Source organism: Cynocephalus volans, chromosome X (genome assembly GCF_027409185.1).
Source record: "Cynocephalus volans isolate mCynVol1 chromosome X, mCynVol1.pri, whole genome shotgun sequence".
NCBI classification, from domain to species: domain Eukaryota; kingdom Metazoa; phylum Chordata; class Mammalia; order Dermoptera; family Cynocephalidae; genus Cynocephalus; species Cynocephalus volans.
The window spans coordinates 117,991,716-118,019,711 of NC_084478.1; the positions used below are offsets into that span (position 1 = coordinate 117,991,716).

At 49.9% G+C, this 27,996-nt stretch overlaps 1 protein-coding gene across 2 annotated transcripts in view; it reads right to left on the reverse strand.

Moving 5' to 3' along the window:
- Positions 1 to 2,237: 2,237 nt before the first annotated feature.
- Positions 2,238 to 27,996, reverse strand: part of TSC22D3 (TSC22 domain family member 3) — a 59,953-nt gene continuing 34,194 nt past the window's right edge. Inside the window, exons 1-3 of one of the 2 annotated variants that reach the window (XM_063083919.1) lie at positions 5,702 to 6,037; positions 4,909 to 4,960; positions 2,238 to 3,762 (exon numbers count right to left, since the gene is read on the reverse strand). In XM_063083919.1, the coding sequence (XP_062939989.1) occupies positions 3,535 to 3,762; positions 4,909 to 4,960; positions 5,702 to 5,823 (402 nt within the window). In that variant the 5' untranslated portion in view covers positions 5,824 to 6,037 and the 3' untranslated portion in view covers positions 2,238 to 3,534. Of the gene's footprint in view, positions 3,763 to 4,908; positions 4,961 to 5,701; positions 6,038 to 27,996 lie in introns of those variants that run through there. The other variant, XM_063083920.1, reaches the window with a different exon arrangement.

Consider the following 27,996-nt stretch of genomic DNA (forward strand, 5'->3'; position numbering starts at 1 on the left):
AATGTGTTCTCTGTCTCTTGCTCTCTCTCCCAATGGATACTAAAAGTCCAACTACTATCGGGTTGCGGGAGGTCTGAGAATATTTTTGACATTTAAAAGGGACCCTTGTTGTCACAAAGGCTGGGAACCACCGTTCCATGAGATATGTGGTAGCCGTAGGAATAACACCAAGCTCTCTGGCTCTCAGTTTTCTAGTCTGTCAAATGGAAGTACATCAAAACTGCCTTTTTTCTAAGGGCAGGAAATAGAAAGGGGACACGAAACGGTGCCCTCATGATCCTTGCTGTTCTGCTGGGAGGGCTGCCTGAGGATCAGATGAGACCGTAGATAGGAGGGCACATGGAGAGATGGCATAGCCAGGCAGGGGATGATTATCACTGCAGATCTTGTTGTTTTTTTCCTCATTCTGGGTCCAGCTGGACAAGCTGAGCCCAAAACTCCAAAGGCCATCAAAGTCTTTCCAGGAGCAATATGTTCTTTTGCCTTCTCCATCCCTGGCTAGTTTTCTGTAGAAACAACAAGAGCTGCTCCTATATGTGATTAAGAAACATTACAGAGTTCCTCTTATCTGGTCTCGTAACCGCTGTGGCCTCAGAAGTTGCAGTGTTTGTCTCTGTTTAGTTGGGGTTGCCTAGGAAACAAAGTTGTTCTCTCTTCACTACTATGTGACTGTGGGACAAGTTTTTTCCCCTTTCTTGCAGAGAAGAGCTTGGTGACCAGAGAGGTTCGGGGTGGTGCTGGGCTATTTTCTGGGTTTCCTTTTTTTCATGTTTGTTCTTGTGTAGCTGGAAATTGGGTGTGGGAAGTCTACAGAAGACGAGCTGAAGAGTCGAAAAGCCCCTCAGTTTGTTTTGAAAAGGGGAGGAGTTTGGGAGTAAGTGGGGATTGGGAGAGCTGGGTTGGGTGGGGTATAGCTGCCTGGGGGTTTTGATGTGTTAGTCCAGAGTTCGCATCTGTACTAGCAGCTGTGAAATCTGCACACCATGACCAAATTGGCAAGTGTAGACAATGAACTTGGCATCTTGAGGAGAGAGGTTAGGAGCAGGTGGGGAAACTGGGATTTGAGAGGCCAGCAAGCAAGGTTTGCAAGGTTCTGAAGAAAGATTTTGGTGTTTGGAAAAGAACAGGCAAAAATGTCTGACCTCTACAGAGAAGGAAGCATGTCATGTTGATTACATTTGAGCAGTGATTGGTACAAGGGAGAGGCCAAGACATCTTGGTCACCTTAAGGTTGTGGCTTAGGAAAATCAAGGAGTTCTGTTCAATTTCAAGTGCAAAAGGATAGGTCTATATGCTACAGGAAGCTGAGATTGGGTGCAGTTACTTAAACAGGGGTGGTAGTCTCCCTCAGGAACACAATGGGCTTAGAACACAGCTCAGGGTCCAGGTTAGAGCGTGGTCCAGGAGACCCTGAATGTTCGACAGCCAATCAAAGAAATGGCAAGACTCCAGATGCTGGAGACATGGGGCTGGGAGAGGGTGATGGTGATAATGAAACCCAAAGAGAGGCAGGCAGAAGAGGGAAACTGGGGTCAGGAGCCTTAGACTTGGCCCCGTCCACGCTGCTGGAGGGTTTTTTTGACAGAAATTTCAGCAGCGACAGTGGAGCAGCAATGATTGAGGGCATATTTCCTTGGGCAGGGGTAGGGGACAGCAGGGAAGAGGAGGGTGGTTTCGCCACCTCGCACATTCCCTGTCCTTTTCTAAGACCCTCTTAGGTCCTTTGCCAAGGTCAAGGGTCACATGTGGATTGGCATTAAGGGGAATGTGTGAAGTGACCCTGATGATCTTTTCAGAAGAGAGAAGCCCACTCATGTTTATTTGTTTCCTCTTTCTTGCGGCCCCACATGTATGTATTTGGGGGTATCCTTCCTCCCAAATCACCCTCTCAAGCTGAGGTTGTGTGTTAAGAGTCATCTTGCCACTCACTTCAAAGCGGGACCAGGACGGAGAGGGAAGGATGTGGGAAGGGATGTCCTGATTCACAGCATAAATGCTGTGTGACTTTGGGCAAGTCACTTAAACTTGCTGAGTCTCTGCTTCCTTAACCAGACAGTGAGGGTGGAGAGCACATCCTTCATGTAGGTGTCGTGCACACTACACAAGATCATGGATGTAGCATAGGCCTGGCGCTGAGGGGGTGTTCAATGAATGTTCAGTGAGTCAGAAAAACAGCTTGCCCCCACCAAGTGAGGGGCCTCTCCTGCCCAGTCCGTATATATTCAGTCAGACACCAATTTATTTTTAGAAAAAAAAGAGCAAACTTTATTGAAACTTCAAGCTACATTTGAAAAATCAAAATCCAAATCCTGGAGACACACATCAGGATAAGGTGTCAGAAAGTGGAAAGTGTTCACTATCACAGAACCCCCTAGAGACAAGCTTCCTGGGTACATCCCCCAGGCCCCACGGGATCAAAGCCATTCCCTTGTCCCTCCTTCGTCAACAGTAGGACACCATCGTTCTGTTCACCCTTAAGTTTTCCACAAAAATCAAAAAACAAAAAAGTTTTCAAATGACACTGTGAAGTACAAACGGATCTTCTCTCAACCCCATTCTATGTAGTCAGCACCAGTGAATGGTGGGTTTGGCGTTCAAAAGAGGATTTCACATGTTTTCAGTGGACAGATGGGGAAAGGGCTGCAGCAGCAAGGCATCTGTGGCCGCGCTCAGAGGCTGGCCCCTCTCCCTGCCTTTACTCTTGAGTCTTGCTTAACCTAAAGGACAAACTGGATCAACTTGGTAAATGAACACAGTCAAAGGATTAGCCCTAAGACATAAGGGACCAGTCAGTACTCCTAAAGCTGGTTAGGCCCTTCAACATGTAGGTGTATGTGGATACGTATACATTGCTACACTAAGATATAGATCTAGCCCTATGGGTGTATATACGCACTTATGGCTATATAGAAAAACTATGCCAACACTAACCAAACAGAACTTTGTAAGCAGTCATCCCAAAGCTGTGATCCCACACTGGGCTGTGCACAAAGCCATGCACTATACCATAGTAACCAGCAGAAGGCTGGCTCGGCTCAGTCTCTCCCATCCGTGCCCCTGGCCTTGGCGAGGCAGGAGAGAAGAGAGACGTTGCCTCTGCTTAAAACACAAGTTGCTTCTTCATAGGAACACTTGTTGTTAGGTGAAACTGTTAAAGATGTCAATAGAAATGAAAAACAGACCCCCTATACTTTCTGGAGAAAACTGGCGTCCCATCTCAAGCTACCTCTCTCCTTTGCCAGTTGCAGCTAAGTTGCCCAGGCCCTGGGAGCCCCCAGGGCGCCATGGCATTAGAGGCTCACTGGCTTGGGGTTACTAGACCCCATGCAACTCAGCCTCCAGAGACTTGCTCTTTGTCAGGGGTCTGTCACTGAAGTGGACCCAGGTGGCCATGTCCTTGGGACATCTCTTGGCACCAGCTATGCTAGGTGTTAAGTTCTCCACGTGAGATGACGCTTGGGGAGCCAAAAACAAACTGGAAAGAACTAGGTAGAACAAATTTAGTGGCTCTGCCCACCCTGAGGACAGAGCCACTTACACTGCAGAACCACCAGGGGCCTTGGACTCTTCGGATTTGAGAGCTGGCTCTTCAGGGCTCAGACGGGACTGGAACTTCTCCAGCTGCTCTGGGCTCGCCAGGGTCTTCAAGAGGGTGTTCTCACGCTCCAGCTGGGAGTTCTTCTCCACCAGCTCTCGGATCTGCTCCTTCAGGACCTCCACCTCCTCTCTCACAGCATACATCAGATGATTCTTCACCAGATCCTGCCACAGAGGAAATCACAACAAAGCCTCTCATTAGCCATCACGACCCCTCTGCAGCACCTTCGCTTTGCCATCAACGTGCCCGTGCTGTTCTTGACTAATGTCACTGCCTTCCAGTCTTCCCTCAGCACGCCAGCCCTGCAGCCCAATTCCTCCTGTGCCTTCCTCTGAGGCACTTAAACCCTCATTCAGCACAACTGCATGATTGGGGCCATGCCGGAGTTGGGAGCCCAGCTTTGAACTAGATAGAATCCCCCCCGCAAGTTTCTAATGACTTTCAAAGCTGGCTGCTTAGGGACCTTGGGGTGATACTTCTACTGGTTGCCAGGGGCTTGCTATGCCCCCCTATCCATATCAGGTCCTGCTGCTGGCTCAGATCCCAGGAGGGGGAACCTGCAATGCACCCCATACTGTTTGTCTGCTTTACAAACCTTCACCAGGAGAATAAAATTGGCTATTTTGGAGTCTCCTCCCCTCCATATGACCCAGCACACTGAATCGCAGCTGTCCTGCAGCCTGGCCAGCCAGGACATAAGACACTGTCTCTGGGGGAATGTATGGGTTGCTGCATCCTCTCTGAATTTGATGACTGCACTGGGGGCAGGGAACTGTGTCATTAGGCTCCAGGGCACAATTAAGAGGTTCTTAAGGGCTAGAAGCCCCAACCCTCTGCAGCCATTTTGGCTGCTCCTGAAGTATGACCTCTACCTGGTAGGGTGGGGTGCTTTGCTTTTTGCTTCCTGTTTCCTCCCGACTCCTGACCCCAGCCCAGGCGCTGCAGAGCACTGCAGTGAGGTTTCATCCAATGAGCTCTGCCCCTTGCCAACTGCGGGATACAAACAAATGCAAGGGTCTGAGCTCCCTGCCCTGCAACTGGCCCAGGATGGAGCCAGAGGCTGCCACAATGCTTTGGCATGGAGGAGGGAGGAAGCAAGGAGGGAGCCTAGCAAGGGCAGACTGTAAACGTCCTAAGACGTGTCACTCTAATCGACTCTACCTAAGGCTTCCAGGGGGAATAGGAAGCAGGCTGTCTGCTTCCTCGGGCTTCCGGCTAACGGCTTTTGTGGCCACCCCATCGGTCCTGCCCGGAGTTACATAAGCAACAGCTAAGTCTGGGGATGGAAATGACGCAGTGATGCCACTCACCATGGCCTGCTCGATCTTGTTGTCTAAGGCCACCACGCTGGCTCCGGAGGCACTGTCAAGACAAAAATCAAAGCGATCTGTTACCCACTCGATTCCCCTCTGAGTACCTGGCAGCGGTGGCCAAAGTCCTCCATCTGTCCCAGCTCTTCCTCTCTCTCGCCTCCCTGACCTAGAGTTCCGGGCAGTTTGTCCCCAGGTCCCTCCCTGGCCCTTGCTGGAAACTGCACCTCCCCACCCAGGCAGGTTTGGCTCCGCGCCGCCTCCACCCTGAGTTCTGAGCCGCTGAGCGGCGCGCCGGTCCAGGGGCACACAGGCCAGCGTGGCCTGCTTGGGCCATATGCAAACAATGGGGGCGCGCGGCCCAGGGAGTCCCCTGCTGCCGGCCCAGAAGGTCCCGGGCAAGCCTACCGGGCTCCGAAGCTAGCTAGGAATTCCTTCTCGGCTTGGAAGCTTCCGCCTTTTCCCAAACGGAGCACGGCTCACAGCGGCCCCTTGCCCAGATCTGCCCAGCCCTGCTGGCCGCCCCTCCGCCTCCGGCTGCCTCTGCGGCTGCAGCAGCTGGTTCTCACCGCGCAGCGGCCGCAGGGACGCTCCGACTGCGGATCCCAGAGCGGCGGTGACCCCTTCCCCCCCGCCTTCTTGCGTCCCCTACCCCCTCCCCTTCCCAGGATGCTGCACCGCGGGGAAGAGGGACCGGCGGCGGCGCACGGGCTCGCTCGGAGATCCGGCTCGGAACCCAGCCACTGCCGGCGTCCCGGCTCGGCTCAGCCCAGGAGCTGAGGCCAGTGGTTACCTGTTATCCAGCTTAACGGAAACCACATCCCCTCCAAGCAGGGAAGAGAAGAAGGAGATGGAGAAATTATGCAGCTGATAGACCGCCACCTCCATGGGGGTCTGATACATTTCGGTGTTCATGGCTCGGGCCGGGGAGCTCTGGCCACTCTGGACGGGCTGGGCGGTTGCTGGCGCCCTGCACCGGGCTGGGCTCCGTGCCGGAGTTCGGCCCTGGGGTTAGGAGGAGGGTGAAGGCTGCCGAGCGGACCCCGAACAGGCAGGCGCTCCAGCTGGAGTTGAAAGGAAGTGACTCGAGGGGTGTCACCTAGTGTGTCACAAACTCCACGGCCGCCAGTCCAACCCAGAAGCGGAGATATTTCGGCTCCTGCTTCTTTATATAGGAGGAGTCGGCTGCGTCACATGGCGTCAGAGGCCATGCAAATGAGTCCTGTACCGGCTTTGTGGCCCAGTTAAACCACATCCCCTCCTTGAACCTTAGTCTGGGACTGTAAACAGTTCAGCACTTTCTTGTGCTAATTGGCATCTCCAAAGAGGGCTCTGGAGATGGGTAAAAACCAAACTGGAGCTGATTTCTGGAGAAATAAGAAGTACAGATGCCTAACAGGAGGTAGAAAGCATTCAGTATAGGGGGGCTCTGGTTTTAAAAGCTCTCGTATGTCAGCCAGCATGCCCATATGGCTTTGCAATGCTCTCATATGTCACACTCCCTGGACACCCACCCTCACCTTCTTCCCACGGACTGCCCTCTCAGTCTCTCCCCTGCACACATACTTTTTCACCTGCATGTTCGCTTTCACGAACCCAGCTGTCCCCTCACTCTGCCAGCTGGCTCGCCAGCCTGCCCAACCCCCCCGGCACCCATTCACTCACCTCCTCCTTTGAATGTACACGTGTGGGAGTATCTGTCTGTGTATTCCCACATGCACAGATCCGTAACATGCATGTGACACATGCACAGGTCTCCACTAAATTGTGCATGCATGTGTATGGAAGAGGGTGTCCAGGGACTCAGATGAGTGGGTGAGCACGCATAAGGGAGCAGCAAGGTGGGTGACAGAGGAGGTGGGGAGGATACTAGGTACAGGAATGGGCAATGGAGTGACCACAAGATGCCAGCCCCTTTCTCTTTGTTCTACACACCCTACTCTGCAAAGAAAATACCTTCAACCCAGTACTTTTCCAATAACGTGATTGCAATAGGAGATTTCTTTGGACCATAGCCTGTGGAGCACTGATTTATCAGTGATAAACTACTGATGTTATCCAGGAACTCATGTCTCTATATTTTAAAAAACAAAATCTTGTTACTTTCTTATAAATAGCAAAAACAACAAAACTACAACCAAGGCTATGTATAAGCCATCCCAGGATGGACCTGTGATGGGTCCAAACCATACAAAGCATTAGAGGGTACTACAGGAAAAAAAAAACTGACTCCAAATCACAAGGAAAATGAGGTAATTATTGTCTAATTACAGTTACACATGTTTTCATCAAAATATATTTTCATTCTTTTCAACCTCAAGCTTAAAAAAAAAAAAAAAAAGAACACTAGAGTCTTGAGGTCCTTCTTCTCTTGCTCCTTCCTAAGCGAGGCCACCTGGTGGTCATAAGAATAATTGCAGCCAGAAGGAGCAATCTGGGCAGGGAAAGGGACAGGTGATGCAACCGGGAATATTCTTTACACCAATCCAGGACCATAAGGAGAACATCGGGTTGCACACATATAGAATACTTTAGATGGAGTTAAGGCCAGTACCCATGAATCAGTGCTCCACAGGCTGTGGTCCAAAGAAATATCTTAATGCAATCATGTTATTGGAAAAGTACTGGGGCCTCTTATCAGCAGAGAAGGTAGTTATTATTTGCTTCAGGATATTTTTCTTAACCAGGTGCCTGGCACGACACTCTGGCCAAGGCCCCCGCCAAGCCCAGTCTGAAGGCCTTGATTTCCTCCAGGCTTCAGGAGCAGTTATGCCACCAAACAGCCAACATTATTGGCTATGAAAAGGGGCTCCACTGTGGATTCTGGTGGTGGTAACATGTGCACAATGGCCATCATGTTTGCAAAGAGCCGACCAATAGAACTATCCAAGCAAACCTCCTGCACTAGCCTAGGGTGGTGGTTTTCTTCAGCCCACTTTGATGGGAGACAATCCCAATCTCAGAACATTCTGTTAACTTTAGGACACAAGCTCTGTAAACATAGTGTTTGCACTAAGCCATGCGTAGTAGACAGAACAAAGTGCAGACTATATTTACAGGTCATCAAGAACATTAGCTCAGGAAAAAAATCTTCTTAAACCAGGAGCTTAACTGATATTGGAATTCCCTGATATATTAATCTGCCCTCTGTGCCGCATAGAGCTGTCTTGGTCCAGGAAGAGTCTCTAAGTTGACCTTTCATTGGCTTTTTAATTTTTCCTAAGCTATTGCTACCCACCCCAAGATTCCAAGGGAGATGATGGGAAGAAAAGAGGAGAGAGAAATAAGCTGGTTGGCAGGGGAAAAACACTGCCAGGAAAACAGGACGCAGGACAGAAGTAAAACAGTTCCTTGGATGGGGACTCCCTTATGTGGAGACAGAGGCAGAGAAATCCAGGTGGTTTGGAGAGGGAAAGGAAAAGAGGTTAAGTTTGCTAGCAAAGCTGCATTTGAATTGTTCATTAATTATACTTCAATTAAAAAACAAACCAAGTTTGAAACCTATTGACAATAAAAGCTATCATTAACAGAGCATCAGCCATGGGCAAACACTGATGGCTGTGCCACAAACTCTGTGGTGTAGGCACTGTCACCATCATTTTACAGATGAAGAAACTGAGGGTCTGAGAGGCTACCTTGCCCAAGGTGGCAGAGCTAATAAATTGCAGAGCTGACACTCCAACCCAGGTCTTCCTGACCTAGAGATCCAGTTTGTTCCTACTACACTTACTAGTGGGGCAGAGAGCAGGTTTGTTGAATGAGTGGAGGTGGAGGTGCGAATGTGTGAGTCAAGGCAGTTGGGAGATGTGTTGGAGGTGCAAGAGAGTGTTGAGGAGAAAGAAAGGGTGAGGGGTGCTTCTCGTGACAATTAAGAGCTTAATTAAGCTCTTATTGTCGATAGGTCTCGTGTCCCTAGGATGCCAGCAGTGCTACTATTAGACAGGTCTAGAGGCTGACTTTGACCTCTGTGAGCACAGCTGGCTTTTCTGACATTTAAGGTTGGGGGACCAGAAGAATATCCAAACTGTTCAGCTGGTACAGGGATTGAACCTTGGTGTTGGTCCAACACCGACAAGGTCCAACAGGAGTTGGATCTTGGTGTTATCAACACCATGCTCTACCAACTAAGCTAACTGACCCAAATGAGCTTTATAAAAGGGTCGTGCTCACCCACATCATTTCAAAAGGCATCCACGCAGTCCTCAAATAAAGCTATCTTGGCCTAGGAAATAGAAAATATTAATCCAGCGGGGTGGCTTCCAGAATAAAATATGTAGTCCTAGGGTATATAATATTCCAAATAAGGTATGGCATCTCAGAATAATAATCACAGTCCAGTCAAACCTTGAGTTCCTGGGGGCCCACTCATCACTGCCTTAATTAACTCCATTCTCCCCCTATTCCTGCTGTGCTCAGCTTTTAGGAGGATGAGGTCAACAACAAGAAAACAAGGTAATATCAGGAACTTAGTTTAAAAAAACAACTTGGAAAGGATGTCCCAAGTTCAGCCCACACGTAGCCAGTCTCTCATCCCCTCTACAGCTCTAGTGCTACTGAGTGAGAAGTGATCGCCCTAAGATCTTATGATCCCCCATTAGCAAAGAATGACTGGATCCCTGGATCTGCTGTCTCCCTCAGGGAAGAAAATGGACTTAAATGACTCCTAGAAAGATTTTCAAACAAGGGCAGGAAAAATAGGGGTGGGTATGAGGGGGTGGGAGAGGAGGAGGAGGAATGCAAAGGGTTTTCTGCTTAACCCTTGGCATACCAGAAAACTCCTCTGCCCGGAATAGCTGCACCAACCCTTGCAGTGAGTGGGAGCTTATGCTGTACATGGTATCTATCATCTGATCTAACATTACTGAGTAACATGCTGATCCTTGAGACTCTCAGCATCCCTGTGTCCTGTGGAGGGGACACGAGACAGGAAACAGTGGCCTAGGGACTCAACAGCCCAGCAGCCCCAACATTCATAAATGTTTCCAAACTCCCTTTCTGGCATCCCACAACTTACAATGTAGGCTGGACCCAGAGCCAGTGTGGCAACAGTGCCTAGCTGACAGCCAGACCCCTTACTGGCTCTCAGTTCTAATCCCAATGCCATAAGACTTTGCAACGAAATAGACATAGCTGACCCTACTGCTGTCAGGGACCACCTCCTAGACGGAGGGTGGCACAATGAGGATGGGTCCAAGACCCTCCATTTCGGGAGGCCCTCCGTGGAAGCCAACTTATTCCCTTTGAATAAAGACACTCCAGAAGGAGTGTCTCAGCATTCCTACTGGTTTGTTCCGCTTCAAAAGCCAGACTGTCCAGGACAAGAGCCCTTCCTACTTCGGGTTCCCACGGGATAGTAGAAGGGAGACTGGGCAAAGTCTGGGGAGCAGAACCCTCAGGCAGGATCTCAGCCTGCTGATGAGGGGTGGGGAACACCTCCGGGTGGATGCGGAAGGCTGGGGGTGGCAATGAGGGGGAACATCTCACTTCCCTTTTTGTCACACTTGAAGCACTGTGTACCATGAAGCCAGAAGGAAACTATTTATAGGCAAGTCTTCCTTATTTTCTACACGGAATGTTCTGCCCCAAAACTCAGCAATGTTGCCAGCAAAACACAGGGTCTTGTGTCAGGAGAAGCGGAAAAAGACACTATGTGAGAGGTGTGGGACAAGCCACAAAGCAAACACTGGGTTTTTGCTGGAAAAGGAAATACAGAAAGGATAGTGAGTGCTCGAGCGTTAGTGTGGCGTTAACGGGCTCCTTGAAAAACGTCCCTCCCCACTTACTCCTTGGCCACGGCCCCTCCCTCTAAAGCTGTCTAGTTCTGATTACTTACTTGTCCCTTTTTCTGAGGAGGCTGGGGGAATAAGGAGGCTGAAATGCCATGGCTTAATTTGTCCTTGGTTCTCTCTTATCTTCTCTCTTCCCCTCTGCTGCTACTCCAATGTGGAAGACCATAGACAGGAAGGCCACTGCCACTTACACAGTTACTTTGGCTTTGTGGAAAATCCCCAAAGTCGAGAAGGATGGAAGCAAAAAGGAAAGACGGAGACAGAGAAAGTGCCTTGTTCTTTGTGGATCATGTGAACTGCCCTGCATGACCAGGGCCCAGAGCCCTGACTTTGGGGGGCAGGAAATTGGGGAGGAGGATGCAGATGCAGAAGGCGATTTGGGGAGGGGGTTGCCCAAGGAGAATCCTGGCGGAGAGATGGATACTTTCTTGGAAAAGCAGCTCTGGCAATTGATCTGGGGTAAGCCCTGGCACTGAATGATGGCAGGAGCAATGAATTGTGCCTTTCAGCTCCCTCCCGGACAGGGTCCCATGAGAGCTTCACAAACAATATCCGAGTGACACTGGGGATGACAGGCGGAACCAAACCCCACTTTAATAAGGCATTCTATCCCACCCGTCCTCATTCAGAGAAGTCAAAAACTTCTCTTGTTAAATCACCTTCATCAACCCAACTTTGATGGCTAACTATGGGGGGTGGGGTGTCCCGGTGTCTCAGGAAGACTGGAAGTATTGTCGATTTATCCAGGAATGCAGTTTAGCTCAGTAGATCTTAAGTTTCATGAACTTTGTGTCAATATTTATGCCTGTCTCCCCCCCCATTATGCCTTGCAGCTGGGAAAATTTACCTCCATAATTTTTCCAAGTTCTTTTCTCATTTTCCACCCTCCCTATTATCCATCTACAAGTATGAAATAGATACTCCTCAAAAAGAGTTTTGTAAAATTAATCTCGGTAAGTGGAATCACCATCCTCCTTCCTTCTTCCCACACTAGGTGCCATTATCATTCAATTCAACTCAAATCAATTCAATTCAAAGTTGATTCAATGCTTATCCAAAGCAGAAGGCACATTTCAGGGAAACTAAAAAAGCAAATTCATAGTACAAGTCAAAAATTGTGCTTCGTTCCAGAATATCCTGGATCTATGGCAAGTTCAGAAGTCTCCCTACTGGTTAGACCTTACTGGAATGTTTGCTTCAGGAAAAAGCCTAAGGCTTGGGGGTGCTCTGGAGGGTATCCTGGGGTTTGGGAGGACCACACCACTACCATCCCTTGGCATCGCTTCATTGCACAGAATGGGGCACGCTTCTCTTCCCCTCACCCTGACCCTTGGCTGTTGCCCACCTAGATGGCTATAAAGCAGCAGTCACGAAGCTTGGAGTTTCTGTGGGACCTAAGGCTTCTTTGACACTGTGGCCAACAGTGCCAGGAAGGGTCCCTCACCCCATTCCCTTCCTTAACCTCAGGGGTTTGTAAAGCAAGGGAACAAGGCACAGGCATTTGCTTTCTGAGTTGCCAGTCCCCTCCTTCCGAGAAGGGGGGGTCTTTGTTTAGCACGGGAATCACCTATGCCTGTCAACCTCTTTGCCTTCTGCCTTTGGCCAGCTCTTCTTGGCCTTATCCCTGTTCCATCTCTCTCAGAAGCAGGTGCTAAGGTTCCTTACCCTCCCCCACAGACCACCCAGTAAGCATCTTCAGGTAGGCAAACAGCCCCCTCGTCACAGCCCACCCTCTGGAAATCCTGGCACACTGCAGCCTGCCCAGGGCCTGGGAAAGAAAGCATCAAGGACACGGCCACTCTCTATGTTTGTCTGTCTGCACCAGCCCTCCCCCAGCCTATCCAGGCCAGGGAGACACTGGCAGGGCCTCTCCCCATCCCCTCTGCTCTGTGGAGCAGTCCCAAGAGCTGAAATTCCAAGCCCTTTTCTCTGGCAGTTGCCAGGGTTACTTTGAGTGGCATGTGAAGGACTTGGGGCTATTGGCAATGCTTGGAAGACAAGAACCAGGAAGATCTTATTGAGGATGCGGAGCCAGCAGAAAATGGGCCTGTGAAGAGGGCAGGGGCTCTGAGGTGGAGCACCTGGCCTCATTATGGGTACCGCTATAGAATGGGTGACCTTTGAAGTGGTGCAGTTTCCCTAGGGAACAAAAGGATGGTTAATAATGCTGGTCTCTTCAGGCACTCCGGCTCCTTGGCCATGATGTAAGCATAAGGAGCCTCCCAGGGCCCTCACATTGTGCTCTTGAGGCCTTTGCTTACTTCACAGCAGAGCTATTTGCCATGGGCTCACTTGAGGTAGCTCCTTGATCTTCTGTTGTGGGACCCTATGACTTGTGAAAAGGGGCTCTGCAGATTGGAAAAGGCCTCTGGCTGTCTAGCCACCCTCTCAGCTCCCTGGATAGAAAGAAGGCAGCCCAGTTGGGGTGGGGCACGGTGGCAAGAGGGGCAGGGAGCATGCTACTCCCAGAACATACAGAAAGGAGAGAAACAGGGTGAGCTTCTCTCTGGGAAGGACCCCCATCTATGGGAACGGCGACAGAACTCAAAGGCATGCTGGGAGGGGTTTAAGGAAGGCCTCCGGCCTGGTTTGAGAGTTGCTGACAAGGAATACACACACCTTATCAGGAAGAAAGAGAAGCACAGAAACACACACACATTTATGTGAACACCCTCTCCAGCCTTTCCCACAGTCTAATGCCCAGAGAGAGTCAGCAGAGAGAGACATCATCTTTCTCTGTCTCTCTGTTTGCTGTTGCCAACTTCCCCAAAAAGGTAGTAAGGCCACAAGACATGGCAAGACTGGACACTTCAGGCCAGGCCAGAATGTTAGAAGCCATGTCCTCTGCTCTCTGACATCCAGAGCTGGCTGCAAGCTGTGAAGAGGTCATAGGTGACAGAATCTTAGGGGAGGCTTGGAGTGGCATTAAGGTGGGCACAGGGGGAACCAGCGTGAAGCCTCACACTGCACACCAGAAACAGGAAATCTGGCACTGCTGGGACCACAGTTTTCAAAGATGTCAATTGTGCATTATAAGGGACTCTTTTAAATGAAGAAATAAAAGCAAGCACTACTTGTGCACAATCAATCACATGCATGCCTAAGAAATGATTCCCACAGGCTCCTCAAGAGGGCAGTTCTAACTACAGCCAGTCCTGGCATAGATGCTCTTTGTGACTGGCTATCTGAGAAGTGTCACCTGAAGGGCACTGACAAAAATTCCCTCTCAGAGCTGTTTTCCAGACCTGCTACTGTGGTGCACACAAATGTCACCATCAGAGTCATGCCTCTGGGTTCCAATGATCTCTCCTGGGGCTCTTTACATTTCAAGGAATTAGGAAAGTTTTTTTTTTCTAATGCAAAAAGCCCTGGGAAGGGGACACCTTCAGCCACTATCAATTCAAATGCTTAAGTATGAACTTAATCTGAACTAAATCATCATATTACTTTCACTAGTCAGTAGCCAATCAGTGTCAGAAGACAACTGGACAACACAAAAGTAAACCTTGACAGTGGGCTGTGAAGGGAAAGAAATGGGTCTAGGTGAGATTCTTAACATCAGCATCACCTGAGAGAGCTTGTGGAAAAAAAAGATATCCTGGGCTCCAGCCCTAGCAAATCTGGTAGAATAGGTCTGGGGAAGGGTATTTTTCAGGTGATTTGGTGGCAGCTTTTCTGGCATCAGTCCACGGAGCTGCTTTTAGGAACTACTGGCCTAAAGTGGGAGCCAAAGAAAGGGTCTACCTGAAGAGTCCCCATGGTGCCAGGGCCACCAAAACCCACTGTGCATGACACGTTCTGATGAAGTTCGGCTTATTCCAGACCTGCTGCCTATTTGCCATCTCTTCCTCTCTCGCTCTTGGAAGCTTGGTCAGAATGTAAGAGCCACTATTGGAGGAATAACCCTGAACCTGCTCTGATATATATCTAAATCCTTGGCAAATTTTGCTTCTCTGTTATGAGGAGCAGATTCCTTTTAAGACACTTCATATTTGTCAGTGGGAACTCCTGGCCTGGGAGGTTGGGGGTGTGGGGTGTGCATCAAGTGGGGAAGAAGAAGAAGCCAGGTAGAGAACAGTAAGGGGCTGATTGTTCTCCAACAGCAGAGCTTGGTCAGTCATCCAGCCTTACCTCCCTTCTACAGAAGCCAGCTCTCCTCTAGCCCTGTGGCTGTCACTGCTGGGTCAAACGTGGGTCGATTCTCAGGTTAGCTGAAAGGGTATGACTCATCCCCCCCTCAGGAACCTGCTGGGGCTGACTACAAAGACTTGCCAGGATCTCTGAAAACGTGCCCTGCCCCAAGCCTGGAGCTTACCTGCCCGACCATCCTCACTCCATCGCAGCATCGCTTGTGAGTCCCTCCCTGGCAACGAGGCTGCAGGAGGGGAATTTGCTGCTCTCTGTGGTTTGCATTCGGCTTGTGTTTTGGTATTTTATTTTATTTTTGTGTTTAATTTACACTGCTTGCTAGGTTTGGGGCTTAAACAAACAAAGGCTAAGCTTCCCCCCAAGGCCTGGATTTACTGGTTGCCTGCCAGCCAGAGTGACCCTTTTAACCTCTTGCTCCTTGAAAGGGTCAGTATTGGGGGTGGGGTTGGAAGAGAAAGACATTTTGGGTCAAAAGCCTGGAAATTCTTAGTGCCAGCCTAAAATACCATCTCCTAGCCCTTCCAACAACACGAATATTAAGCACCAAAGCCACCTTACCAAAAACAGATTTCTTTTAAAGGCCACAGCAAGACTGTAAGAATGAAACACAAAAATGGAAAATTCTAAGTATTGGCATTGATTTTTTTTTTGAAAAAGCTTCTTACAGAGGTCTTGGTACCACCGAGCAGAGACAGAACTGCCCAGGTCTTTGGGCGTGGAGCCTTTGTGGGCATGAGCAGCCTTAAAGACCTGTAGATAGGGGCCAGCCTATGCCTCACTAGGGAGAGCGTGGTGCTGACAGCACCAAGTCAAGGGTTAAGATCCCCTTACCGGTCATCTTTAAAAAAAAAAAAAGAACTGTAGACAGCAGAGTGCAGTGGGCCTGAACAGGAAAGGCTTCTTGCCAAAGCTCATACATCTTAAAAAATAAGAACACTAGCCTCTATGTGCTGGGATAGAGTTCTAACAGCAAACTAACGAATCTTGGTCAACAGTTCTGACATCCTGTTATTTGCTAAAACTAATAATACCATGGAGTTTGTTGACAGAGTTGCAGAAGAGCTAAAGTAAATATGGAAACTGAGGAACAGCCAAGTATAGACAGTTACTAGCTCAGCAGTTGTGAAGAAGGGAGTTTCACAGATACTCCTTGGACATCTTGGGGAACCAGGGCCTGAGCATGGTTGAGAGAGAACCCAGAAGGCATCGGTCATGTCACTGGATGATTTCCCTCCAATGATAAGCTGCTGCAGTGATGGACTTGGCCCCTGAGCTGATACTGAGCCCTCAGACTGATACTAATGATAAAAGGAATTGAGAGGGACTCCCCTGATGCATATGCGAAGGGAGGCACTCCTTGAGAAATGCAGCTCTAGCACCCATTCTAAATGAACCTGGTCAAATAGGAAGAAAACATGTCAGAAGGCCAGAGTTCCTTTCACTTTGGCCACTAGCCAGCTGGGGGACTGGACTGCATAGAAGGTGTCTCACACCCTATGCTGCCAGATTCTCATCCCTGAAACAGGAATAATGCTTCCCCATCCCCCGTAACGTATACACCACACAAGGTGCATATGTTTATGAACATCCTAAAGTCTGGAAACATAGGTAATATAATTTTATTTTTTTACAGATTGAAGACATCCTTGATAACATTACATATATTTGCCTATGTTTTCAGACTTTATGGACACGCTGTAGGTGGCATAGCTGAGTTCTTTGGAGAGTAATCAAGGGCCAGGTGAATGTGATATACTCCATGCTGATCAAGGGCCCTGGTCCCCAAACACCGCCAGCAAAATGGGTCCTAAATGAACAACACTTTTTCGAGTCTAGCATTTCTAACTTTCTGTCCAGTTCCAATTTTTGTTCTCATTGTTTCATAAGTTAGCCACACACTACTTATGGGGAGGGGGTAGACTGAGGAATTGATGTTAAAATGGAATCGGTATTTAAATTATTCTCTTGAAGATCTTAGCAATCTTTCCCTGTACCTAGGACTTCTAACTTGCACAAATTTTTGACCTTGAGAGCCTCTCCAATGGTACAATCAGTAACAGGCAGGACCTCTCTTCTTTCAAGCAGAACTGAAGGTACAGCCAGGTAAGACCATGACTGAGAGTGGGCGGTGCAAAGTCTCAGGTGAGCTTCGGTTGGCTTCCTAAACTAGAATATAAAGCTCTGGAATGGCAGGGGTTTGTCTTATTCACCACTGTACACCAGGGCCTGGACCAGTGCCTGGCACACAGTACGAATGTGGTAAACATGTGCTTCATAAATAAATAAAAGGCTTGGCTGAGCGTTAAAACTTTGCTAATGGCCCCAGTGGAGAAGAACTATAGGCAAATTCATGAATTAGCCTTCTGTTAACACTTCAATTTGGGGACAATCATTGTCTGAGAGAAACTCTGCAGTTAAAAACATGAAAGACCTGTGAAAATCAAACATACTTGGGAAACCCAAACACAGTTTAATTGAGTAAGTGGCCACTAATGACCTGGAAGAAAGGCCTAACCTCTTAAATAAAAAGGATAACTCACCCGTGTGTGTGTGCTCCTCGTTCTCCACCAATGCCGGTACTTGGGTCAGGTTCCATTTTTACCTAAAGGGGCTAGGTCAGTTGGGAACAGGTCACCCACAGGGAGCAGTAGAGGGTGATAAAGCTCAGGAGCAGGACAGCCAAGTCTCAGCTGGCATCAATATCAAAGTGGGATTTAAGGCTAGCAGGCCTGATTCTCTGAGGGAGTAACAGCCATATAACTGGAATGATGGGGGTGGGGGGCAGACAAAAAATATCCAGACTAAAAATACCAAATACCCTGACACCCGCCAAGATAAAGGAAATTCTCACCATTAATGTCACTTTTGGGTTTGAAGTCTTGAGGTGCCCTATTAAAATAAAAAGTCTTTCTCAGGGAAAAAATGTGATGACCTGCTGCCCAGCTTGGTCCAAACAGTGGGGGGCCCAGGCTGGCTAAGCACAGACTGGGCAGGGGAGGGGGTTGTTGCCTAGGGTGGGGCATCACAATGGGTCCTGATTACCTAGTGGCTTTGGGCTTTCAGGGGACAGGCATATGTGCCCAAATATTTAAGACTCACTGTCAAGAGACCAAACCGTCTCTGTGTGGGCAGCTCTGAGAGTACTAGAATTTATGGCAAGGGAGATGGTTTTCTCCTCTTCTTGGTAAATAAAAATAAGCTGTTATGAAGATGTCATGTGGGGCAGCAAGGCTGCCTTGGTCATGTCAGGGTCATTTATCTTGAGTGTTGCCTGTCCCAAGACCCACTTGCTTGCTCATCAAAACATCCTCCCTGGACATATCCTTCTCTGGCTCTGCTGTCTCATTTATAAGGTGGCATAGCTGAGAAATTGACCCCCAGGAAGTCTATGGCTGCTAGGGGTTGACAGATTCTCTTTTCCTGGGGTAATTTCTTTTCACCAAGAGCTTCCTGTTAACCCAAAGGAATGATTCTAGTGGGAGAAATTCCAGGCACAAGGGCAGGTCGCTGGGGGAGCTTTCTTGGCCATTTTCTGCCACTCTTTGTTGGCAGCGGCTTTCTGTGCCTTTGCCCCAGGCGGCCCTGGCAGCAGACACAATACTCACACCAGAGCTGGCAAGGGTAGCCCTTGCCCCTCAGTACCCCTCCTTCTTGTCCTTGTAAAACTCTGTAAAAACCTCAGCTCTGATGCTCCCCCTAACTTGACCAGGTGATGGCCAACTGCCTGCCACCAGGAAGAGCTGGGCCAATACAGGGAGGCAGGGGAGTAGGCTGGGCATCCCCCACCCCTGTGGCCCTATTGTGAGGCGCTGACAGCTGGGAGTAGACCTGAAACCAGTTAGCCTGGGGCTCCCAGCCAGCAGTGTATTTTCATCTTGTTTTGACTGGGACCGTCCTCCCCTGTGTAAACACATTGCTGTCAGAGGGAAGAAAATGTAGAACAGCTTAAAATAGGTGGGTGGAATGCATCCCACCTGTAAATCACACCAGTGCAGGGAATGCCTAGCCAGTGGGCCTTGCTTTAAGCAAACCTGACATATGAAAATCTCAATTTAACAAGAGGGCAGGGATGGACAGCTATTAGGTCTCGACCTACCACTGGGAGATTTCAAAGGCTCATCTGGTCCAAATAATAACATCCAGCTCCTATGTACTAGATTGCTTAATGTGCACTCTGCTAAGAACATTATATAGCTTAGCCTTTTGAATCTTGTTAACAGTCTTAGGAGTTGGGTATTAAATTATTATTAAGCCTGTTTGTGGATGAGGAAGTTGAGGCTCAGAGAGGTTAAACAACTTGCCTAGGGTTGCACAGCTAGTAAGTGGCAGAAGCCATATGAGAATCTCTGGTCTGTGATTGTAAAGCATGGTGCTGTCTCTAGCTGGGTATTGTGATTTATTTTGAGGAGAGTTCCAGGCACAGCTGCACTCTAGGCAGCAACAGGAACATGCACTAATGTCTCTTCCCACTGAACCCCCATCATCACAGCTGCAGGGGAACCCCAAAGATGTCCTCATCCGGGTCAGGATGGGGAAGGCATTGGGCGGGGGGCTGGTTCTTTACATTTACTAAAGGATTCCCAACACAATTAATTCCCTGGAAGAGTGTGCCCCCCTAGAATGCCAGGATGGGATGGATCTGCATTTCAGTTCATGGACTGGCAGATTGTTTCAGGGCAGCCCCTTGACCATTTTCAGGGAAAGCCCCTCAGTAATTGCAAATAAATGCAAACTACTCAGACAACAGGCTGGGGAAGGAACAAAAGACTCAGTATAATCCACTGTAAGGAAATACCAAATGTAAACATGTATTCTGAAACAAAATGCCACCTATCACAGTGTCTGCGCAGGGCCGGCCCACAGGCTATACTGTGAAGTAGGAGTCAGTCGTCAGAACCTTCCTGCTTCCTTTTCAAGTACCTTCCTCTTGCCTATCCCCTCAGGTGACCTGTGCACTCCTGCTGCCTGGAGTTTCGTGAGGCCCATCACTGCTGGGGCAGGAGGGGGACTGCCCTCTCTAGCAATGCCTTCTTTAAGAGAGATTCCCAGTCTCCCTCCCATAAATCAAACGTACCTGGCCTTTGGGCCAGCCCTAAGGGACAAATCGAAGAAATGTGTTTGTGTAAATGGCAGGTAATGGCGTAACAGGTTTTCCTCAGTCAGATCACAGGGGCTTTAATCCAGAGATTTCAGTCAATGGTATAATATTAGTCATAGGTGGTAGGTAGTGGGTAGATAACGAGCTGGGAGTGGGGGGAGGGGGACTCCACTGGGGGTAGGTTGCATATTAACAGTCTCAAATCCTGCCAAGTAGGCTGCATTCGACTCTGACTATAGGTAAGGCTGGTTCTATGTAAAGGGATAAACACTATGCTCTCACTCTTATGCTGAATTCTTTCCAGAACATAGTGGAAAGAGCACTGGAATAGTAGTCATGAATCCTGAGTTCTGGCCTGGTTCTGCCCTGGCTACCAGAACAAACTTGAAAAGTCCTATAACCGTTCTGGGCCCCAGATTCCCCTAAATGTAAAATGAGAGGGTTAGGGCTGCAAATTTATATTTATTTCAGTGATTATTTGATGAATGATACCCCTACTTAGACTGGGAGCTCCATGAAGCCAGGAGCTATAGCCCAAGTGCCTATAACAGTCTGACACATAGAATGTGCTCAACAAACAGAATAATTGTATAAATGAATGAATGGCAAAAGTGACTTCTAAGGTTGCTGCCAATAGTTCTAACAATCTCAGTCTCGATCTCCTCAGGTGCAGCTATTTACAGCTGTACCTATGAGTCAGGAAGCCTAGGCCAAGGGCTGGGTGAGACCTTCAGGCCCTTGCCCTCAGGGTGTGTCTGCACCATGGGGTGCAGAGACAGCCTGTGATGGGCAAGGGCAAATCTGGCACCAAAGGCAACAAGCAAGAGCTTCCATGAGGCACAGGAGACTTTCAGGATGCTGGGTTGGGCTTGGGGAAGGGACAGGGCTGTAGGAAGGGCAAGGTTGGTCAGGAGGAGGAGCCAGGGGAGTAATTTTTACACGGCTTTCTGTAAAATGGGAAGCCGAGATAACAGACCTGGTGGGTGTCTGGGCTGAGGTAGGAAAAGTGCCGAGTTGCATGGTGACTCAAGGTCAGGAGCTGGAGTGGGGCCCAGAGTTCTCAAGCCTCTGCTCACCCCCTTGGGACTGGTCCCTGGCTTCAGGCCAGCTCCCTGAATAGCTCCCCCACCCCCACCTGCCCCTCCACAATTCCAGCTTCTTAGGCCGACCTGATTCTTTGTCCAGCCGCCCTGCCCTCCCCCTTCCCCTCCCCCAAGGCTACATGGAAGTCTTCCTCCAACCTCCCCCCCAAGCCACCTGTTCCAGTTTGAGCTGAGGCCACGCTGCCCTGCCGGCTTCTGGGCAGACTTGCCCCCTTCCCAGTGCTGCCACATCACACCCTGACAAGACTCCCCTCCTTAGGCAAAAGGGCCACCTCCCTCCCTCCCCTCCTAACACACCTCCTTCCCTGCTCCGCCCCACTTCCCACTCCCCACTCCTGGCCCAGGCCTTCTCCCAAGAACACTCCCAGACACTACTCTGAGGTGCTGACACGTCCCCCTGCCCTCCCTCCTCTTCCCTTCAGCAGCACCCTTTCACAGCATAACAGGTGCCACAGTCTCCATTTAAAAGAGTGAATCTGTAAGTGAGAAATGTCAGGGTCCTTCCCAGACTTCTCGAAATAACACTACGGAGGTGGTTACCTACTCAGGATACTTGTTAGGTCAGTTCTGGCATTCGCTGACCTGGGAGTCAGGAGATCAAAATTCTGGTCTCATTTGTGCCATTAAAACAGTCTGTGTGACCTTGGGCAAAACACTTCATCTCTCTGTGTCTCAGTTTCTTCATCTGCCAAATAGGGGTAATTACCCCCATCTTGGCAGGGCTATTATGAAAATTAGAGACTGCATGTGTGTGTGTCTGTGTGTGTGTGTGTGTGTGTGTGTGTGTGTGTGTGTGTGTGTGTGTGAGAGAGAGAGAGAGAGAGACAGACAGACAGACAGACAGACAGACAGACAGAGACAGAGAGTGCATGCACTTTCTACATGGCAAGGCCCTGGACAAATATTCTCTTTCCTCTCTCCCAACTTCTGTCTCTCCTCCAGGGCTTGGCCCTTAGCCACATTTGGTCTCCTGTGCACCTCCACCCTGTTTTAAGTACATCTCTGCCCCACCCTCGTCCCCCTCACCACCCATCCTGTCACCCTCAGGCCTTCCTTCACCATCCTGAGGCTTCTTGCCATGCTCTCTCCCTCTCTGGCTGTCCAGGGCCATTGGTGTGTGCTGTATGACCCTGCTTTCCAGCCCTGACCTCAGACCCTCCCTATCAAAGCTTTAAAGAGGAAGGGACTCTGGGGGGTAATGACTGAACTTGACAATTTGCTACAGAGACTGAGCACAATGCGGAACACCCAGCATGGATGTGAGAAACACACCACTGTTTGGTTACATGTGCTGGGGGAGATGTCTGGGGTGGAGTCTGCTTTGGGGTTCCTGAAATCTTGCCAGATAGACAACTGCTTGCCCCACCTCTAGGTTCAGAAGGCCCTGCCTGTCTGCTTTTCCCACCCATCTTCCCCTTCATCTCCCAATCCAGAAAATAGTTTGGGCTATTTCATCTCTAGGACCTGCACACTAGAATGTGATTTTAGGCCTCCCTGGCCTAGTGCCACCGAGTTTCTCTTGTGTCTCCACCTATCCCCCAGGGATGAGAGGCTGGAGAACAGTTTGGGGCACCCTCCGAATTTCCCAGCACAAGCACTTGGCTCCCTCTGCAGGGCCACACCCAAGAGTCTTCTCATCTGAAGAAACCTAGGCTTCCCTGCACAGAATTAAGGGCTCCTGGGCTTCGGCTTCGGGGCTGGAGGATGAGGCCCACCACAGTACAGCACGAATCTAATAGCTCTGCTCCTATACAAGCTGATGGCATTACCCTTGGCTGGAATATCTCTTGGTCTGGAAATATTGGAGAGAGAGTATCTCTCCAATTGTGGGGGCAAAGCCCTTGCTTTCATCCACATGCTCCCTCCGGGCTATGTCTCAACCGTCCTCTCCCCAAAGGAGGAAATTAGAAGCAAAAGGTGACCTTGCTAGGCCTTGCCAGGGAACTGGTGACAGGGAGGCAATGCATGGCCTCATTTTGTTGGCCCCTGCCACCTGTCTCCCTCCCTCCGCCTGCTGCTGGGCCCCATGTTGGCAGGCATGGGAGGCTGGGAGGAGGTGGGACTCTCTGGAGAGGCATCTGGACAAACTGGTCCCATATGGAGGTGAGGAAGGTGTCTTGGAGGCCCAAGGCCCAGCAGCTGAACTTGTGGCAGGACTCCGAAGTGAGTGAGGGAAGAGGAAAGCGGGGGCTTGGCAAGAAAGATCAGAAACTGCCACATTTGTTACCAGCCATGGTAAGAGTAAGAAGAATAATAATAGCTACCACTTACTGAGAGTTTACTGTGTACCAGGCACTGTGCCAAGCACTTTTCATGCATTATTTCATTTATTCTTCACAACAACCCTATGTTAAAAAAAAAAAAAAAATTACAAATGACAGATGAGGAAGCAGAAACTCAGGGAGGTTGTGACCAGCCCGAGGTCACACAGTTGGAGCGGGGCTTCAGGATCCAGTTGACTCTAGAAGCCACAGTCTTCATCCTTACCCAGCCCTCACTGCCCGTGCCCCATCCCTGGGCCCTTTGCACCAGACACCATCCGACACGGCTCAGCCTCCCAAGGCCCTTAAAGCCTCAGTTACTTGGAATGGGTTTTTCTTCACTTCTTTTCATTTCCTAAGAGGCCAACATTCCAGTTGGGGATTTATTTAAGAGCATCCAGTAGAAGGGGCAGGGGTCACATGAATTTGGCTCCAAATCAGGAGAGAGACCAACTTTGCTCCTGGCCCTGCTATGGGATTGTCACGTGACTCCAGGCAGGTTGAATCCCCTCTCAAGGCCTCAGTTTCCACACCTGCTCAGACTCTTGTCTCTGGTCCTGGGCGGGGGTCAGTGATATATAAAATGCAAGAGTATCAAAGACTTAGGGACAGGCCCTTGACTGCGCTCTCCCCAATGGAAGAAGGCCTGCCAATTTGAAAGCACAGCTCCCCACTTTCCACTTGGGGTTCATCCTTTGGTGAGTCTGCTGTAGTAGTCATCACCACCCTCAACATTTAGTCTCAGGACCCACTTAAGACCTCCATGCCAGGCAGTTGCTCCTCACCAGCATGCCCTCCAACCAAGCTCTCTCTCATGGAACATACATTAACGTCCTTTCCAATCACTCCTTTGAGATGACCTTGTCTTGCGTTTTCCTTGCCCCTTCTCCTTCCTCTCCCCCCCCAGCCCTGCCCACTATTGCTCTCAGAAAGTCATCCTTCTTTACTCCTGGCGTAAGTGTCTGACCTGCACCACTGACTTCTTCCTTGAATGTACGATTCTCCCCTTTGGCTTACTTGGCATCTTCGGGCTTCTTTTGCTGTGTTTTGTTTTCTCACATATTCAGAGAGATGAAAGGAACCCTGAAGATCAGCTCGTTCAATTCCCTCCTCTTATGAGTGAGGAAACTGAAATTTGGGTGGAGCAAATGACTTGCCCAGGGCCACACAAGCAGTCAGGGGCAGAGCCAAGGCTCCATCCAGCTCTGTCGAATTCCGGAGCCTCTGCTCTTTCTCTCTGCTCTCTGGCCCTTTAGGTAAGACCACCATCACCTTCCCCTTCTCCAGGTGCACCTGTTGTCCATGCCACACCACTGAGCACTGATTCTACTCCCTAATTGTTTGCCACGTGTGTATCTAGTTTTCCCAACAACAAAACAAAGTAGCCTGGGTGGTGGGGGGCTAACTCATTCCTCCCACTTGAATGAGGTACAAAGGGGGAAGTGACCTGCCTAAGGTCATACAGCTCATTAGTGATAGAATCGGGAACAGGATCTCAGCCTCCCAATCTCCATTCGGGGCCTCTCCCACTACACCTCTTTCTCTCCTGGTTTTCCCCCTTCTGTACCGTTCTGGAATTTTTCATTCTTGTCTCCTCTTCGTTACAGTCTTCTTCTCCTTCCTAACTTTGGCATTTTTCAAAAGCCTGCTGGATTTTAGAACTGGAAAGGACTTCTACCTATCACCTAACAGATGAGCAAACTGAGACCAGGAGAGGGGACATTGATTGCCTGAAATCAGACAGCTAATCAGTGGCACAGCTGGGACGAACGCCCAAGTCACCAACTCCTAGTTCAGTGCACTTTCAACCTCCCTCTTCCTGTCTGCACTTTATTTCTATGGTCCTTCTTGCTTGAAGAGCCCCCCTCCACTGACGTCTAAGTTCAGCAAGATCTGAGAGTGCTTGGGCCCAGGGTCAGACGACGTCCCTGGGGAAAGGTGGAAGCTGCTGAAAGGCCTGGAACCACCCACATCCTCCCACATCACACCCCAGCAGGCCCAGTGTGGCCTTGCTGAGAGTGGTGACTATCAAGTATGTGTTGAGATAAAGCCATAGCCTCTCGGATTCTCGGTTCATGGCCTAGACAGTGGCGTCAAAGCCAGAGCCGGCTGCAAAATGAGGTCAGTTCACTGTCCTCCCAATGGAAAAATCTTGTGAAATCAATAGCACTTATAATGTCAACAGACCCATAGACCTTTCCTCTGTTTGTTTTTTCCTCCTGGGCTGCTCTTTCTTGCCCACCCTGCTGTGAAGACACAGACAACACAGGAATCCAGCAAGGGAAGCTGCAAAGGCCAGACCACAGCTCCCAGAGCCCCGAACCGATGGGGAACAGGGTCAAGTTAAGGTATAATTGACTTGTGAAGACCCTGGCCAAGGCCCTCCTGGTTCCCTCAGGCGATGGTATTCAGATCCAAGCAAGCCCCCACCGTCCCCCACTGGCAACTGGCATCTGGTTGGGAATAACCAGGAGCTGGCCAAAGCTCCAGCAGAGATTCTGGAAGCTCAGCCCGGCCCCAGCTTTGCCACACTGGGCCTTCACTAAGTAAGAGAACAACCAGAAAGCCAATTAGACACCACCATGGGGCCTTCCTGTGTTAGGAAGTGTCTGAGGCTCTCAGACTGGAGTGGATCTTGGCCTTTTTCCCAGACATTCCCCCCCCCCACCATGAGGGTGTATCCTACCCTCACTTCATGCTGCTTTTTGCATGGTCTCAAACAGGCTTCTTCCTGCTCCCCAACTAGTCCTACCACAGAGCCTGAAATTTCTACCATTAAATGCAGTCCTTTATATGAGATTATATGAGTTTATTCCAGCCTAGATTCATTTGACAAATATTTATTGAGAGCCTACTCTGTGTCAGACACTGGTAGCTCCTATCAACTGTGTTTTGTGCTTTTGAAGACTACTGCACCCCATGAGTTCCCACTGAGCATATAGGGCCAGATAAATAGCAGATTCGTTGCTACCAAGCAGAGGAATTTCAGGGACACGACGTGAAGGCAGGTCCTGAGAGTAAGCATGTGCCATATTGTGGCACATGGACACTGGGGTACTGGGCACAGTACCCCTGGACACTGGGGTACTGAGGCACAGGCACCTAGGGTGGTGAGCCAGGAGATGCCCCACCCATACAAACTCTTAGGACCAGGGGCAAACATCATACCCAAGAAATTGTCCTGGGTGTCACAAGAGGCAGAAGTAAGGACAATCCTAGAACCTTCTACAGCTAAGGGACAACTGTGCCCTCTGCCTTCAGTACTGGTAGCAGGGATTCCTGCCTGTTTGACCTCCCAAGCAAGTCAAAGAACAGGCATTTTGTAAGAAGTGGGCCCACTCTTTTCTGATATGTCCTTTGGGCACCTGAGTTTGGTTCCAGTGCTTGTCGAGATGCATCCAAGGCACTTAAAGGCAGTTGTATAGCTCTGCAGTGGAAACTTTTCCTGGTTAAACACCCCACCCCCACCTCCCGAATGCATGAACAAGACTTTGAAGCTCATCTTCTTCTACGCAAGGCCTTGGCCCTGTGCTTGCTCCCCCAACTCTGCCCTCTGGGTGATCTTGCTCAAGGACGCCAAGGGAGTTGGTGGCAGGGCTGGGAGCAGAGCCCAGGTTTCCTGGATCCTGGCCTGGCACTCTTGCCACCAGACACTACTGCCATTCCCTCTCCTCTCTTGCCCTTTGTGCTCAGTCTGCAACCCCTGAGGTGCCCCACACCCCACTAGTTTTCATTGGGCGAGACACTTCTGTCCAACACCAGTCAGTGGCTCAGCTATATGGGGCGTAGGGAGTATGGCCATCTGCTGCCTGTGGGGCCAGGCCTGGCTGGGGGGGGGGGAGGGGAAAGCAGGCCTCCTTGCTGGTCTGAGATCAAAGAGGTGTGTCTCTAAGGCAGTCATTTTTACCAGGGGTCCTAAGTGTGGACCCTGAGCTTGGCTTCCCAGAGCTAGGGCCAGGTCACCATGGGGTCCCTGCCTCCCACCCTGTTGCTATGACACATGGTTCTACAAGTGCTGAGCAGCATTGTTGGGGCCGGATGCAAACAGCACGCAGCAGGGTCTAGCTGTGAGCCAGTTGGCCAGCTGACATTTCAGGGTCCAAAGAGCTTGTGTGTACTGGACAAGCTGTTTATTGTGGTGTTGGCACTGCCCGGCCCTTCAGACAGCAACAAATGCTCCCAAACTGGGAAAGGAGAGGAAATAAGGAATCAGTCGTAGCCAAAGAAGACCTGGAATCTCTTCCCTCACAGCATTTGCTCCCTGCAGCTGACGTGCTGCTAGTGCCAACCATCGGAAGTGCCCTGTGAGGGAACCGGAGGGGGTAAGGCCCACAAACCTCCATTTGTGAAGACCTTGATCACAAATCGGGAAATGCCCACATTAGCATCCTTCTGAGTGCCCAGTGCTCAGAGGCCACTGCAAGGGAAGGTCGAGCAATCAGTATTTGGACTAGGAATGAGAAATCTCGATGTCACAAGGTCTAACATACAGAAGAACTGGCACCCCAAAGCTTCAGGCTCTATGCACATACACACCCTCAGGGTGATGGTTATAAACAGGCCTTTGAATCCCTGGCCTGGTCTTTTCAGATATGCTCAAGGTTGACCACACTTGGGAAAATGTGGCAAGGGCATGTGTGTTAAAACAGGGTGGGGGTGGAGAGATGCGACAAGGAAGACCCTAAATA